Source organism: Haliotis cracherodii, unplaced genomic scaffold (assembly GCF_022045235.1).
Source record: "Haliotis cracherodii isolate W230 unplaced genomic scaffold, xgHalCrac1.p SCAF_33, whole genome shotgun sequence".
Lineage (NCBI taxonomy): Eukaryota > Metazoa > Mollusca > Gastropoda > Lepetellida > Haliotidae > Haliotis > Haliotis cracherodii.
In genome coordinates, this window is record NW_027266290.1 from 77,577 (window position 1) to 95,133 (window position 17,557).

Genomic DNA, 17,557 nt, shown 5'->3' on the forward strand with positions numbered 1-17,557 from the left:
GACTCTGCCTGACTCTAGCAGTGTGGGTTGAATCCCGGACGGGATTTTCGTCTCACACGAGACGCCTCCATCATATCCACTGGTATGACTGTGTTTTCATTTGTGATTGTAAGTATTACTGGAGAGGTGTTTATATAAGTCCCGCGACTTGTTCAACAATTCAGTGAATTTCAAATTGAAAAGGAATATATTTGATGTAAATTAATTACAAAACTTTGGTGCCAGGATCCGAGTCCACACCATATCCGTGTTGAACGTCAATATAATACTGGACATGCCCTAAAATAAGTGAGTGAGTGAGTGAGTTGGGTTTAACGCTGCTTTTAACAGTATGTCCACATAAATTCAGCGTTAACAACCCTTGTGTCCATTATTGAGGGTTGTCCGAGTTAAATGGAACAACAAACGAAGGTGTCCGTATTAAAGAAGGGTCAATGAACCTTCTACTTTAGTCGAAACTCGTCTAGTATCTGGGTGACACGCCCCCAGAGATAACACCCAGTTACCTGGTGTACATCCGGGACACTATAGGCATCACACCCGCGACAAAGCTTGACGCGTTATTCTTTATCTAAGGCACGACTACCACTGTGAAGGGGAAGCTGTTTTCAAAAGGTAAATGAGTGAATTTTAAATAATGGCAGCATATACATGTAAAAGGTAGACCCCTTTAACCCTTGGTTCATGTTTACCTGTTCACATGAGCCGCGTCAGAAATAAAGTTACCGGCTAGATTATTGGGTCAACTGTTGCTAACAGAATGCATTGTTAATCAACGTTATACATGATAGTACAATTTGTTGACTTACTTTCCCAATATGCTTAGACAGAGGATTCCCAACACATGTATATCGGGCTGGTTCTGTCGGGGTGGGTTGGGTAGGGGATATGGTTGGGTATGGGGTATGTCTCAAAGCATGATGAAGTAGCCTCTAAATGCTGAACTTTTGAATTGCGCCCTCAGTCAAACCCTATCGTCAATCAACTTCTTCAGTCAAATAATAATAAAGCTATGTTTTATCCATACACTGAAGACCCATTTTTTCATAGTTTGGTCCGATTATAATAAAGCCATGTTTAATCGATACTTTGAAGAGCAATTTCTTCATAATTTACTCCAATCATGATATAGCCATGTTAAATCAATACTTTGAAGACCCATTTCTTCATAGTTTAGTCCGATTATAATAAAGCCTTGTTTAATCCATACTTTCAAGAACAATTTCTTCATAGTTTAGTCCGATTATAATAAAGCCATGTTTTACCAACAGTTTGTTCAAAAGACCAATTTCACCATAGTTTAGTCCGACTATAATAAAGCCTTGTTTAATCCATACTTTGAAGACCAATTTTTTTATAACTTAGTCCAATCATAATAAAGCCTTGTTTTATCCATACTATATATACTGCATACAAGTCAAAACACAGTATTGAGACAGCACTCGTCCGGGTCCACAACGACATCCTGACATCTTTTGGGCAGCGGAAAATCACTCTTCTTGTTCCCCTTGACCTCTCATCTGCTTTTGATACTATTGATCATGCAATCATATTACACACGACTTGGCATTCGGGGAACAGCTCTCCAGTGGATCCAGTCCTACCTGTCTGACCGGACCATGTCTGTTAAGATCCATGATCGTCATTCTACAACATGCAAAAGTCACTATGGTGTACCACAGGGTTCAGTCCTTGGACCTCTGCTATTCACAATTTACATCCTGCCAATTGGAGATAGCATCCAGAAACATGCTCTTAACTTCCGCCTCTATGCGGACGATAACCAGATCTACATTTTTTTGAGTTTTTAATCCTTGGTTCACGACAGCAAGTCAGAAAGCTTCACCCTAACTCTGTATACCTTCATATTGGTGATACCACTGTGTACCCAACTGCCAGGGCCCGTAATCTGGGAATCACCTTTGATTCAACAATGGCCATGGACACTCATATTTCACTAACCAGCAGAGCATGCTACCATAGCATCTATAACATCATTAAAGTCCGCCATCTAATTGATACTCCAACAGTTAAATTGTTGATGCAATGTCTTGTGACCTCCAAACTGGATTACTGCAATGCATTGTATGCTAATCTTCCCATGAAAGCCATATCAAAGCTACAACGCATTCAGAACTCTGCGGCTAGATGCATCTCTAAAGTTCCAAGATCCAATCACATCAGTTCTGTCCTCAAAGCACTACACTGGCTTCCAGTCTCCTTTCGTATAAACTATAAGATATGTATCATCACTCACGACTGCTTCAACAATAGCGACTATCCAGACTATCTCAAAGATCTTATATCCCTGTACTCTCCAGAGCGTGCTCTCCGATCCACTGGTGGAACTCTACTGTATCAGCCTCTGTCTACTTCTGCTATGTCTGACCGTGCCTTCTCCTTTTGCAGTTCACAGTTATGGAACGCTTTGCCTTTGAATCTGAGAAACTCTGCTTCTAAGGAAACATTTAAGTCTCTCCTCAAAACCCAATTCTTCACCTCAGCTTTTCAATAGATCTCCTGATTGTTGGCATATGTACATAGATATTACTTTTTAACCTTGTCTCAGCGCCAGTGAGCAACTGTCGATGGATATCAGGCGCTTTACAAATCAATTATCATTATTATCATTATTACTATCCTCTGAATATATGTAGTTAAATATTCAAATTCTAAATGCTACACCAAGATCTAGAACTGTCAGAAGTAAAATTGATTACAATAAATTAAAGTTCCCTTTTAACAATTATAAGAAATGTCTTCTAAAAGCACGATGCTGACCACATCATAAGCGATTGTCTCTTGTTTACTAAAACTAAAAAAAATATCCCTTTCTCCCTCTAGACGAATGGTACGTGCTTGACCCTGGTCATGTCCATGACGAAAATATTTCGGATGTTTCTATCCCTTGTGTCGGTCATGTTCCTGGTGGCCATACTAATTGTGGTAAGTGATTATGTCGACCATGTTGCTAGTGGTCATGTTGCTAGTGGCTGTGCTATCTGTGGTAAGTGACGATGTCGGCCATGCTGCTAGTGGTCATGCTGCTAGTGGCTGTGGTATCTGTGGTAAGTGATGAATGTCGACCACACTGCTAGTGGCTGTCCTATATGTGGTAAGTGACGATGTAGGCCATGCTGCTAGTGGTCATGTTGCTAGTGGCTGTGATATCTGTGGTAAGTGACGATGTCGGCCATGTTGCTAGTGGCTTTGCTATCTGTGGTAAGTGACGATGTCGGTCATGCTGCTAGTGGCTGAGATATCTGTGGTAAGTGACGATGTCGGCCATGCTGCAAGTGGCTGTCCTATATGTGGTAAGTGACGATGTCGGCCATGCTGCTAGTGGTCATGTTGCTAATCGCTATGATATCTGTGTAAGCGATGATGTCGGCCATGATGCTAGTGGCTGTCCTATATGTGGTAAGTGACGATGTAGGCCATGCTGCTAGTGGCGGTCCTATATGTGGTAAGTGACGATGTCGGCCATGCTGCTAGTGGTCATGTTGCTAGTGGCTGTGATATCTGTGTAAGTGACGATGTCGGCCATGTTGCTAGTGGCTCTGCTATCTGTGGTAAGTGACGATGTCGGCCATGTTGCTAGTGGCTCTGCTATCTGTGGTAAGTGACGATGTCGGCCATGTTGCTAGTGGCTCTGCTATCTGTGGTAAGTGACGATGTCGGCCATGTTGCTAGTGGCTCTGCTATCTGTGGTAAGTGACGATGCCGGCCATGTTGCTAGTGGCTCTGCTATCTGTGGTAAGTGACGATGTCGGCCATGTTGCTAGTGGCTCTGCTATCTGTGGTAAGTGACGATGTCGGCCATGTTGCTAGTGGCTCTGCTATCTGTGGTAAGTGACGATGTCGGCCATGTTGCTAGTGGCTCTGCTATCTGTGGTAAGTGACGATGTCGGCCATGTTGCTAGTGGCTCTGCTATCTGTGGTAAGTGACGATGTCGGCCATGTTGCTAGTGGCTCTGCTATCTGTGGTAAGTGACGATGCCGGCCTTGTTGCTAGTGGCTGTGCTATCTGTGGTAAGTGACGATGTCGGCCATGTTGCTAGTGGCTCTGCTATCTGTGGTAAGTGACGATGCCGGCCATGTTGCTAGTGGCTCTGCTATCTGTGGTAAGTGACGATGTCGGCCATGTTGCTAGTGGCTCTGCTATCTGTGGTAAGTGACGATGTCGGCCATGTTGCTAGTGGCTCTGCTATCTGTGGTAAGTGACGATGTCGGCCATGTTGCTAGTGGCTCTGCTATCTGTGGTAAGTGACGATGTCGGCCATGTTGCTAGTGGCTCTGCTATCTGTGGTAAGTGACGATGTCGGCCATGTTGCTAGTGGCTCTGCTATCTGTGGTAAGTGACGATGTCGGCCATGTTGCTAGTGGCTCTGCTATCTGTGGTAAGTGACGATGTCGGCCATGTTGCTAGTGGCTCTGCTATCTGTGGTAAGTGACGATGCCGGCCTTGTTGCTAGTGGCTGTGCTATCTGTGGTAAGTGACGATGTCGGCCATGTTGCTAGTGGCTGTGCTATCTGTGGTAAGTGACGATGTCGGCCATGCTGCTAGTGGTCATGTTGCTAATGGCTGTGATATCTGTGTAAGCGATGATGTCGGCAATGCTGCTAGTGGCTGTCCTTTATGTGGTTAGTGACGATGACGGCCATGCTGCTAGTGGCTGTGCTATCTGTGTAATTGACGATGTCGGCCATGTTGCTGGTGGCTCTGCAATCAGTGGTAAGCGATGATGTCGATCACGTTGCTGGTGGTCGTGCTATCTCTGGTAAGTGATGAAGTCGGCCATGCTTCTAGTGGCCATACTATCTGTGTACTGATATTGCTGTAGCATGTTCCGACTTTATTAGCCCGGCCAATGAATCAGTGTGCACACTATTTTCATATACAACCCAACCCGCCTTGTCAGGCTCCAGAAGGTTGACAATCACATTACCATCTCATTCTACCGGGTACCTATTTTAAGGGCTGATGAACAGGGGCATATTTCGAACACGGAAATTGTGCTTCAGTTTTTGGCAGGAACTGTGCCCTAGAAATTTACAGGAGTCAAACGAGGCAGCGGGGTAGCCTAATAGTTAAAGTGTACGCGTTATATCCTTTTTTAGCAGACAAAAAGCAGTTTTCTAGCATTTCCGACAGTACTTTAGTGACTGTCTCTGCTATAGTATGAGCGCTACGACCGCATTGTTGAACAGAGCCCAGTTGAATGACAATAGCCCATGTTCACTGGCAGCCGGTGTCACGAAATATGTTCGCCCCCAGAATAAAATCTCCCCCCGGCGAATTTATACCGGTACAGTTCCGCCCCTCTCGAAATAAACTCTCCCCCACCCTACGAAATAAAATCTCCCCCCAGAATATTTCCTCCCCCGGTCGTTTTATAAATACTTGCCATGCAGTTCAATAGTTGATGTTATTTCGGGTTAGGTAATGTTGTAATCTATTTTTAGCCATTGATTCCATTACTTTGCATAAGTTTGAAGTTAGGGATATTGGTCTATATGAGTTAGCTTGAATAGCTGGTTTATTAGGTTTAGGGATTGGTATGACTAGGGCCTGTTTCCAGGGAGTAGGAACCTGTCCGTTTAGGTAGATGAGATTGTATAGTTAGAGTAGTGCCTGGAGTAGTTTTAGCGGGAGATTTTTAATTATTTGGTAAGAAGTTAGGTCAAATCCTGGGGCTGTGACCTTTTTCCTGTTTTGGATTACGTAGAGGAGCTCCTCCATTGTGAAGTGTTGGTTTATTTCTAGATAGTTATTGTTTGGTTCTTTTGTGGGTTTGTTTTTTGTTTTAGGTTTATCTTGGAATTTTTGGCTGAAGTTGGTGTTACTGCTAACGACTGAAAAGTGGTTGGCGAGATTATTTTCTTTTTGGGCGGGGTTAGTTGAGTTGTTAATGTTAGGTTTTTTATGTCGTTTTAAGCCTCATGGCGTGGATTTTGCGCCAGACCGTTCTGGCATCTGTACGGTTATTTATACCTTCGCAGAATTTTTTCCAGTCTCTACTTTTGGCTAGTTGGACTAGTTTTTTAACCTGGTGGTTTAGTTCGTGGGCTATGTCTAGATGCTTGTAGTCTCGTTTTGATTTATTGAAGACTGATTTACGTTTTTGTCTAGTCTGTTCTATTTCCTCATTCCACCATGGTACCGTGGGTTTGCCTAGCCTGTCTTAGATGTTTTCAAGGGGATGGAGGTTTTGGCTGCGTTTATTATATAGTCTGTTAGGTTTCTACAATAGGTTTCTGGATCATTATTTTCTATTTCGTTTAAGTTAGCTTCGTTGCAGATATCTTGGAATTGGTCCCAGTTAGCTTTATTGTAATGGAATTTTGGTTCTTGGTTTTCTGTTTGGATTGGTACGTTTGTATTTCCTATGGTTATGTTTATGGGGAAGTGGTCACTACCTAGCGGGACGTCGTGCACTTTGAGCTAGATCTGCGGTGCATATGGTTAGGTCGATAGCCGACATTTTTTGGGTTATCTTATCGTACCTCGTGGGTTAGCTGTTATTTAGGAGTACTAGTTCGTCGTTTGTTTCTATCCATTCGGAAATTAATTTGACATGATTATCTATTTTATCATCTATGCTCCATGTAGGATGGTGAGCGTTAAAGTCTCCTAGGAATATAGTAGATTTATCGCTTATTTTGAGTAGTTTGTTTAGATCCTCAGGTTGGACTTTTTGTTCCCCCCAGTGGTACATATATTTATGATGTTTATTTTTCGGTTATATAATGTGATTTTAATGCCGTTGGTTTCTATTTTGGTTGGCGTGTCTATTTTTATTTCTTCGTAATTTATATCTTCCCTGATAAATATGATTAGTCCTCCTGCGGCTCTTCTTGTTTTTGGTTTAGCTCTGTCAGTTCTAACTGAGTTGTAGTTAGGTAGTGTGAATTTGGATTTCCTGGATACAAGCAATGTGAGGGCCTTTATTTAGTTTAAATTTAGTTTTTAGTTCATGGCCGTGGGAGGTGAGTCCGTTGGCGTTCCACTGAAAAATATTTAGTCCTTCCATTATTGGGTTCGGGTGATTGGTGATTTAGTTTTTAGTTTTTATTTTATTCGGTGACTTCTTTTAGATGGAGGTTAAAGAGGAAGAAGGGAAGATGGGTTAATTTTAGATTGAAAGCTACTTTATGGAAGGATTTCATGCTAGCTTTTGGTGAGTTTTGACTATGCATGTATACTAGGAGCAAGGTGAGGTTATTTAGGTTTTGGGTGTTAGCTGGTTGGGGAGTTTTGCGGTTTAGGTTTTTCTTCCTTTTTGGGGCTGAGAGGGAAGTTTGGTTTGTTTTAGTTGGAGTAGTGTCTATTGTCTCCTCAGTAGTGTAGGAAATCTTCGTCATCGGTTAGATTAGGTTTAGCTGTTTGAGTTTCCATGGGGGAGGCATGTGATGTGGAGGGTTGTGAAGGTGTTTGCGGGATGGGTGTAGCTGTGGATTTCTTAGTGTTTGTGTTTTGTTGTTGTGCTTGCCTGTGGGGGAGTGTTGTTGCCATGTGGGCTGTAGGGTGCTTGGATGAGGGTCGTGTTGTGGCGGTCGTTTTGTGGTTTGTTTTGCATGCGGGGGTTGATGTTATGGCTATGTTGAGATGTGGGAGGGTTAGTGGTTGGTTGAGTGGCTGCTTGTGTGTGTGAGGTGGGTGCGGTTTCTCGGTAGGGGCCCCAGACAGAGCTGTCGGTTATGGGTTTGGTGTTTGTTTGTGGGATGGTGTTTGGGTGTGGTGTAGGGAGGAGTGGTTTGGATGCGGGTGTAGCAAATTTTCGTGTTTGGATTTTGGCCGTGTCTATGTTTATGTGTTTGTTGGCCTGCTGGGTGAGTGTGTGTCTGTGTGGGCATGGTTTGAATGTGAAGTGTGTTGGATGGATTTGCAGTGGATGCATCAGGGTGTGCATGTGCCTGGGCAGTCTGTCTGTGCGCATTTTTTACATTTAGTTTTAGGGTATGTGCATTGGGAGGCAGTGTGATTGTATTTGAGGCAGTAAACCCAGATCAAAGCGGTTTCACTCCTGGCCGCTCAACCCTAGATAACCTCGCCCGACTAGAGCAAGATATTAAGAGAGGACTAAATAAATAATATACCACAGGCATCTTCTTAGACTTCTCCCTTAAGCTTTCGACATGGTATGGCACGACGGGCTAATACAAAAACCTTAAAAAATAGGACTCAAAGGTCAGATAATAAACTACATCCAGGACTTCCTAAACAATCGTAAAATAACGGTGGGTATAGACCAAACACTTTCGGACCAATGTCCCCTAGAAAATGGCACTCCCCAGGGCAGTATCCTTAGCCCCACCCTCTCCAATATAATGATAAACGATCAATTCGATGGCCTATCCCCTAAACTAAACACATCAAAATTCGCAGATGATCCGCACTAAAAGCATTAAAATGGCCCAAAATTTACTCCAAAAATCTCTAAATAAAATACAGAAAAAACAACAGGAATAGTATTCAAACTCCCCAGTTAGAGCCAGTTAGGCATCTTAGGGTGTTTAGGTCTTTACTGCATTTAGTTGTTAGGTTTTGGATGTGAGCACCCCAGGTGAGATGTTCATCGAAAATAAGTCCTAAGAATTTGGTTTGTTTTTGAAATTTGATTGTTTGGTTGTTTAGCTGGCTTTTGATAGAGACGATGTATAGTTTATATGGTAGTCGTTAGGTATAAAGATTGTTTAGTAACTTTAGAAGTTCTAGGACAGTTATTAACACGTGTCGTGTCAGCCCTATGGCATTCGCGATTGTCCACTTCTAGAAAACATCCTGTGTTGGTTTAACATGAATTATTATAGGTTAATAAGGGATGTCCAACACGTTAATTAATGTCAAAACACTGTCATTTCCTGCCCAGAATATCACACCCCTACACGCTAAGGTCGGTGAGAAACATTCTCATCAAAGAAAACACACAGTCAAGACTGTAGATTCCCGTCGCCTAGCTACAAATCCTGTGATGTATTAAAGGTTGAAGAATTTTGAACTGAACTGTCCGAAAGTTTATATCTAAAATTTTGGAATTGGATACAGTGATAAAGTCTTATATCAATATGTAGACTCATAAATATTGGTTTTATGTTTTAACGGAGATATGATGTTTTCTTATGAAATATCGTGTATTAGTGTGATTTGTACCGTTCTAAACCATGTGAATGTTGTAATATCAGTCAATCGGTGGGACAGCCCAATCCTCGCTCTATAAAGGGGTGTGTCAATCATTTTGCAAGTTTAAATGACCCCTAATACTTTATGAATACTTTATGACAGTTTATGGAGTCAAAATCAATGCTGATTATTCATAAACTTAATGCTTCGTACTATAGGCCTGTGGCCTCTTCAGAATAAAGATTGAAAATACATCAGTCAATCAAAGATGAAGGTAACTTTATACATCAGAGTTCTTGAGAATTAGTTCATGTTTTGTTCTTAGACTTACATTTCAACCATCGATTGTGTTCACATGTAGATTCAAACTGGTATATTAAAAAAAATGTATACAGACAACAAAAACTGTATTAGAAACAACAAACTCTGTAAACTTTTAAGCATAGTTTTTGTATATCATTTCAAAAGCCTGGTTTGTTTGCATTAAAATCAAAACAAAGGAATCTGTAATTAAAATGTGTAAGGTGAAAAAGCTTTTACATAAAAGAGCAAAATATATTGGGGGAGAGTAAATATGTAATTCTATATAACTTTTCTTGAATGGAGCACATTTGAAAAAAAAGACAATCCAAGCATATTCGATATTACAGTGTTTAAAGAATTTATATCAGTCATATATTTCTAACTTAGATCACCCTTATGTAACCCAGGTAAAGCATGCATAACGGGGAACATTGTAATGTTGGTACAGTTTATCGTGTCTTCGTGCTTTAGCATTACACATTTTCATATTCCTCTAGGTTTTAATGTTTATTTGTTTATGTATTTTTTATTTCATTTTTTCTCTCCTTTATTTTATCTGGGTTATATATTTATCTAAATATACATTTAGTTACTTGTGTGTGTGTGGTTGTTTGTTTTTATTTGTTGATTTTTATTTTTATTGATTTTACGGGGTTTTTTTTCTTTTCGGGTGTGGGAGGGGTGGGGGGTTTTCCTTTCGTTTTTTTATAATCATATTTTTTTAAAGTTGTATATAACGTATGAATCCCTTCTCAGATTCACCGCCAGCCCGATTGTAACAATTACATGATCACTTTACTTTGTCGATGCCGGTTGATGTTGTTCAATACAGGCTGATAGTGGGTGTTTTTGAATCTATTCTACATGCTAATCATTTCGGGAAGATGATACACATTTCTCTATATTTTGGGTTACTTTGCTTATATAATTTCCGATTATCATTCTTAGTTTTACTTTTTCTCTTCTGCTGCGGTGATATCCATCCGAATCCAGGACCTTTGCGTACGTTTAGATATATAATCTTTAAATCTGGACTATGCACTCTTAAAGACAAAGTAGATTTTATCAGTGCTGAATTAGATAATTATGATGTTGTATGTTTAACAGAAACCTGCTTGCACCATGATATTCTAGCCAATGATATTACACTGATACCATTTTCATATCGTAGCCTGTATTAAGGAATATATTTTAGATCTAAAATCAGAGTATAACGGACAGCCTGAGCTGGAGGCGCGCGTGGATATATTGACAGTTTTTACGCAGTTAGTGTTAAAACCGAATGTTTGCGAGGATTAATAAGATTTCTGAATTCTGTTACAACAGTAACCGTACATGTATTTGTTACATTAAGGCATTTCATTCAAATTTGTTTGGTATGATTATGTCTTATAATTATTTTAGTATGGAAGGTACAGTTACCAAATAAAATATGCTGAAATATCAATTCATTATGACCATATTTCATAATCTATTTTTTAAAGTAACCCTCCTTACATTAAAGATAACTATTTAAAGAATATAGTACTTAAAGACATTGCAACGAACCGAATAATCAGGGGGGAGACTTTATACTGAGGGGGCTGCGAAACATATCCGCCCGGGGGAGATTTTATTTCAGAACAGATTCTCCGGGGGAGAATCTGTACCGGTATAAAATCTCCGGGGGGAGAATTTGTACGGGGGAGAGTTTATACCGGGACACCGGCCAAGACGGGACAGTTATCACCGGATGTGTCAACAATGAGGCCATGTGGACTTTGTTCGGTTGGCATGGACACATTATATGACGCCACAGAACATACAGTGACTAGATAACTTTAATCCAGAGTATCAACATGGCGCAAACAAATTTTGCAGCATACCTACCTATTGATGCAAGTACCTGTTCTGCCTTAAAGCGTACATGTGCAACACAGAAGATAAAACAAATTGCTATTTGCTCGTGGTACCTTCTGAATCAGGAATGAGAATATGGCACTTTGTAGTTGAAATATTTATGGAATATAAGGGTAGAAAAAACAAACATTATGAAAACAAATGACTCCTTGAAACACTTGTTATTGTTTACAAGGAACATGGGCTATCATGTTGACACAATCATATCGGTATACATGATATTGCTGATATAACTACAGTGATAAACTGTCCTTTATCAAAATCTATAGCGCATTTGACCTTATTTTCACCTTATTTGTAACCATTAAAAGGTAGCAACTTAGAATATATTGTTATGGATCCCTGATTGTGTTTAAAGATGGGGTTGGGTTTTGAATTATTAACTTAGGTGTGATATTAGGGATGGTGGGGTGGGAGTACGGTTCTTGCCTCTGAACAAAAGTAGTAGTAGTAGTAGTAGTAGTAGTAGTAGTAGTAGTAGTAGTAGTAGTAGTAGTTGTAGTAGTAATCTTTGCTGTTTAACGCCGCAATCAGCAAAATCCCTGCTATATGACAGTGGTCTGTAAATAATGGAATCTGTAACAGACAATCCAGTGAGTGACATCATATGCATCGATCCACGCAATGGGTCCGATGACATGCATCAACCAAGTCTGACCACCCGATCTGTTTTCCGCCAACGACACGTATGAGTTGCTTAAGACTAATTCTTCCTCTGATCTTTTTTCGTGTGTGACCTGTTTGTTTTGTATGTGATACTTAGCTCCATTGTCCATGTATTTCAGTTTAGTACAAAAGATGGAATCCCCCACGGTGGAGGAAGGGGACCAACATCGGTGGGAGCGTCGAATCTCCATGGAACCATTCCTCGCGTAAGGCGTTGAATAATGATTGGCAGTAACAGTATTTATTTTTATCACTCCTTACAAAAGTTGGCATTTATATCTCTGTCTCAAAGTAGACTAATAGGTACCAGTAGTAGGGAATAAGTTTTTTGGGTGATAAATTGACTTGCCTTTGCATGTGTTTGTGACGGGTGCCACCGATGGGGCAAGATACGCTCACCTTTTCACGAAAACCTGGTATCATCACAATTTGATGCTGATTCAAAGACCATGCTCGTAATATAGTCGGACAATGATTGTGAATGTCTTATGATTGTGTCGCTTCTATCTATATCGCGATCATGATCAATGAACCATGCTCTGTCCTAGCAGTAAGCTTTTAGGAATCCTGGTGTTCATTATCGAAGTGTCCCAACGGCATTAACAAGCGTCATGACGTCCACATGGCGTCCTTTTACATATGATGCCACGTCCGGGTCTGCGCATGGACGGGTGAAGGGGAAGTGTCAGCCTCTTAGGAATGACACCCGCGTACAATTCTTGATATACTACCAGTAACAATAACAGCAGCAGAAGAATAGTGTTTGCATCTTCAGGTAATCATTTTGGACGATCGATTTCTGTGGCCCTCAAAACAGCCTATGGCAGTGTGGGAAGCAGGAAACATTCACCACCACAGAAGGTCACTTGGGAGGCAATACCACAGATGAAGAGGATATAATGTGTTTGGTTACGAAGAGAAAATCACCATCCCAACGCTTCGTTATTATACGTGCAGAATTATAATGTTCTAGCTCGGGTGGCCCAGTCGCCTAAGAGGCCGCGATGCGCTGTGCAAAGTTGCGTCCCTTGGGCACATCAGAAACCTATGATTGTGGGTTCGAATCCGGGTTCGCCCCGATATTGTTTATAGGTGTTAAAAGCGGCGTTAAACCCAACTCACTCACTCACTCACCTTGTGCTCAGAATCGACTGTGACAACAATAGATTGACGTCATCAAAATGGTTTAACCCCGTAGAAGATACGAGCCCAACCACGACATCATCACGACAAGACCCTATCAGCCTTTTCACTACTGACCACATCCCACCCCAAGCGACCTGACCGGTGAAGATCCGGGGTTAGAATAGGCCTTCAGCAACCCATGCTTGCCGTAAAAGGCGACTATGCTTGTCGCATAAAGCCCTAACGCGATTGGGTGGTCAGGCTCGCTGACTTGGTTGATGCATGTCATCGTATCCCAATTGTGTGGATCGATGCTCATGATGTCAGTCACTGGATTGTCTGGTCCTGACTCGATTATTCACAGACCGCCGTCGTATAGCTGGAATATTGTTGCTGCGTGCGGCGTTAAACAACAAATAAACAAACAAACCATGCGACCTCTTTTTCCTGTTAATATGTCCCCTTACATAATATGTGCATTGTCTATCATTAAGGTCAGGTCTGTGGATGAAACACAATCTAAGACGAAACGTAACGTGACATTTCTCCAAAAGCGACCGGCTGAAAAACCGAAGGTATAGTAAAACAGGGCTCGTTCTGAGGATTGATTGAGTATGGTTTTACGCCGCTTTCAGCAATAGTCCAGCAATATCACGGCAGGGGACACCAGAAATGGGCTTCACACATTGTACCCATGTGGGGAATCGAACCCGGGTCTTCGACGTGACGAGCGAACGCTTTACCACAAGGCTACCTGACCGCCCCACACATAATACCAACACATACCACTAATCCAATGTGTATACCACTAATCCAATGTGTATACCACTAATCCAATGTGTATACCACATATCCAATGTGTATTACCACTAATCCAATGTGTATACCACTTACCCAATGTGTATACCACTAATCCAATGCGTATACCACTAATCCAATGTGTAAGGTGTGTTGATAGGAAGCATTAGTATCTTTAATTCTCTGCGGTAGGAATTTGTTTCCTTCAGTATATATACAACTCAATTTTTCATAGGGATAATCAGATAACTCCATTCTGATAATATATTATATATTAAAAAGAATCAGTTTTGTATATCAGGGAAAGATAAAAAAAAATCCCAATCAAAAGTGAAGTAGTGTAGATAATATCTATCGATCTCAAAGTTGATATATTGGCAGAGTCTAATTCTGAGTGAAGTAACATTTAATTTCAATGGCGTGAAATATTGAATTTTATTTTCAAATAGATTTTGTGTTTCACTTTTCGACACATAATAAATATTGAACATTTACAGAAGCTGTGTGTGGACGGTGTCATTCCACTGAAGACCTTCACCCGATATGACCCGGATGTTGACATTGACCTCGCTGTGGTGTCAGCATATTTTGACATCGGGCGCTTCAAGAAAGGACTTTCGAAGGGACTCTATTTTAACGCTTCAACTTACACAGCGTGGGCAGGGGCCTTTTCCCACTTGTATAACCCTTTAGTTTTCTATACAGACTCGGAGTTCTTTGAAAATATCGTCAAGAAGCTTAGGATTCATCTACCACGAAGCTTGACACGGATAATAAGAATTAACCAAACGTCCATGTGGTCATTTAAACTTCGTGACAGAATTTCTGCTATATACCAAAACCCAGACTACCCAAAATTTTATCCAAACACAGTGGTTCCAAACTATTCGTGCGCAATGCACGCTAAATATGAAGTGGTGGAAAACGCCATTTTGAATAAGTACGTCACTACCGATTACGTCACATGGTTAGACGTAGGGTACTTCCGGGATTTAAAAAGAAACAAACCCTTTAAACTTGTCGTCCCAAAAAACTTTTCCGACAATACTGTTGCTTTCAACAAACTTCATCACCCTGATCCTTTTTTAGAACCGAAAGTTATTTTCAAAAACAACAGTTTATATGTAGGGGGCGGAATGTTTATAGGTAGGCCACAAATACTGTTGCTTTTCATCCTTGACTACCGGCATGCATCTGAAGTGCTCCTGCACAGGGGCCTAAGCAACACCGACCAGCAGGTGTTGTATGCGATGTACAATAGTAACTTCCGGTCACGTGTCAATCCTGGGGTTGATATACAACTTTACAAGTCGAATATTGTAGGTGATTGTTGGTTTTACCTTGGATACCAGTGCTACAGGGAGTTACAGTAAACTACGGTTATAACGAACTCAAAGGGACAACTAATTTTAGTTCGTTAAAACCGTAGTACGTTATTAGTACATATACAGCATTACTACAGCAAGTAGTCGGGACCAAAAAGTAAGTTCGTTATGTCCGTCATTCGTTATAAGCGTGTTCGTTTTAACCGTGGTTTACTGAACATTGAATACCTCTGGTGGACTTGGTGAACATTAACAGTACCCTTAATGGCTTCTGCGAACGATCAGAGTACCGTTTACTTTTGTCAGATTCGGTCATGAGGTTCATAATGAATGGTGTCCCCCGCCGTGATATTGCTGGAATATTGCTAAAAGCGGCGTAAAACCATACTCACTCACTCACTCATAATGAATAACTATGGAATTCAGATCATATTGTCAGTTGTCAGGTGAAAATTCCATATCCAACTCGTAATAGCAACCAGTGGCTAAAACGAGTTATGTCCCTTCTATGTCCCACCTACTGAGGAATCAGAACCCATGTCTTTTGTCACTAGTATTTGCTTCAAACAAAATGGCGGCGATCAAGACGATCTGATCGATAATCAAGATGTATAGTGTAATAAAACAAGTCTTCCCTCGCGCAGTGCACCAGATTCCTTCAGCACTTTGATACAAAGCATGAGAAAATTTGCACTGGACAAAATATCCATTCCAAAAAATCCAAAACTTGGAAATACCACCATTCCAATTGGAAATATGACCATTCCAATATTTGGAAAGGTCATATTTCCAAGCTTGGATTTGTTTGGATTTGTTTGGAAATGTTTGGAAAAGTTTGGATACAACATGTCATAATCATATCTGTTAAAAGTTGTACAACTTTTGACCTTATGTGAGATTAGTAATGACATGAAAGTAAATAATTAAGAGTATTTTGGCACTATGTACCACGAAAAGACCAAATCATGAGCAAATTTAACTAAAAGAAATTCTGTCATTTAAAGTGGCTACTCTTTATATTTAATTTCTTATCTTCCTTGTCTATAATCATACGACATTGACTTTGAACTTTGAACAATTAAACATATATTTTTTTTTCCCATACCGCCTTACGGTTGTCGTAGAACAAAGACCGTTTCGAGAATATAGGGGGCCTCCTTATTATAATTTGAACTAATATACATATGTACATAATAGTACTAGGTATAAATGAATTTTGATAAGTGTTCGTACAAGAATATAAACTTCGAATTATCTCGGAATTATTATTATTATATAGGGCTGAAAATTTTATAATTGTTCTGGAACTATCTGACGGTAATTCAAAACAGGGAACAAGATTTCGTTAAATGAATCATCTAGCCAGGAATGCAACGATTTAAATGCTGACAAAATGAATAAACATATCTGGAACAGAGTAGACTGTTCATGTGGACAATTATATGCTACATCTATTGCCAATGAAGTTTATCACCCCATGTTATAGCATTTGTTTCATATAAAAGATAGAAACCAAATAAATGGGACAATTAGTTGTTATGAATTAGCTTTACCTCTGTGACATATCACACAACTAAATGTGAATATGTTTATCAAATAATCAATTACAGTAATTAACCTAGTGTCCTTATTTATACACAATTTAATTACGTATTGGGGTACAATATATAATACACATATACACGGAATGATTTCTTATTTTGTCAATTTAATCATAACCCAAATCATACAAATCAAAGTGTGAAAGTAGTGACTAACTTTATGATCAAGGGTATAAATACTCAATTGTATCTATTAATCCTAATAGTATAACAATAAACCCTGTGTATATACTGAGTATATTGAGATACATCCGGTTCTACGACCGCAGCCATATAATCAATCAAGGAAAGTATATTAGATTGAATTACAAATGTGCTATCACTAAAACAAAATTTTCCGTTATTCACGTAAGCCTAAACCTGGGAGAAATAAAGTTCTGTTCTGTTCTGAAGACGCCGTCATGATTAGTTGGCGCCAGTCTAGACTGTCCAATCAACGTGAATATACAAACCGTGATGTTACTTGACCAGTTGATGACACCTGTCAAACTCAAAGTGCCCCTGGTCCTCCACCCACCATGTGTAATACTTTAACGTACTTGATTGTTTAATTTGCAGTTATATCACTGTTAGGCTGAGTGATGAGAGAATACATTTTGTTGTTTTTGTTAACGATCGTTTCCATTTTCAACGTGGTAACCTTATAAGTGACTAACTTTTTTATCATGATGAAATGAAACATATCAAAATAATCAGAGGGACTGACGATCGCATTT

The 17,557-nt window shown here is 40.2% G+C and overlaps 1 protein-coding gene across 3 annotated transcripts; it reads left to right on the forward strand.

Annotated features, from left to right (window-relative positions):
* Positions 1-539: 539 nt before the first annotated feature.
* On the forward strand, positions 540-17,353 carry LOC139477377 (uncharacterized). Of its 3 annotated transcripts, XM_071259937.1 has the most exons (5): positions 540-615; positions 2,845-2,946; positions 12,112-12,198; positions 13,612-13,692; positions 14,413-17,353. In XM_071259937.1, exons 2-5 carry the CDS (start codon positions 2,872-2,874, stop codon positions 15,286-15,288), a joined length of 1,119 nt encoding a protein of 372 aa, XP_071116038.1. In that variant the 5' UTR covers positions 540-615; positions 2,845-2,871; the 3' UTR covers positions 15,289-17,353. The 3 variants fall into 3 exon arrangements, with proteins under 3 accessions (XP_071116038.1, XP_071116040.1, XP_071116039.1); XM_071259939.1 differs by lacking the exon at positions 13,612-13,692; XM_071259938.1 differs by lacking the exons at positions 540-615; positions 2,845-2,946 and adding an exon at positions 4,715-4,781.
* Positions 17,354-17,557: the final 204 nt, after the last annotated feature.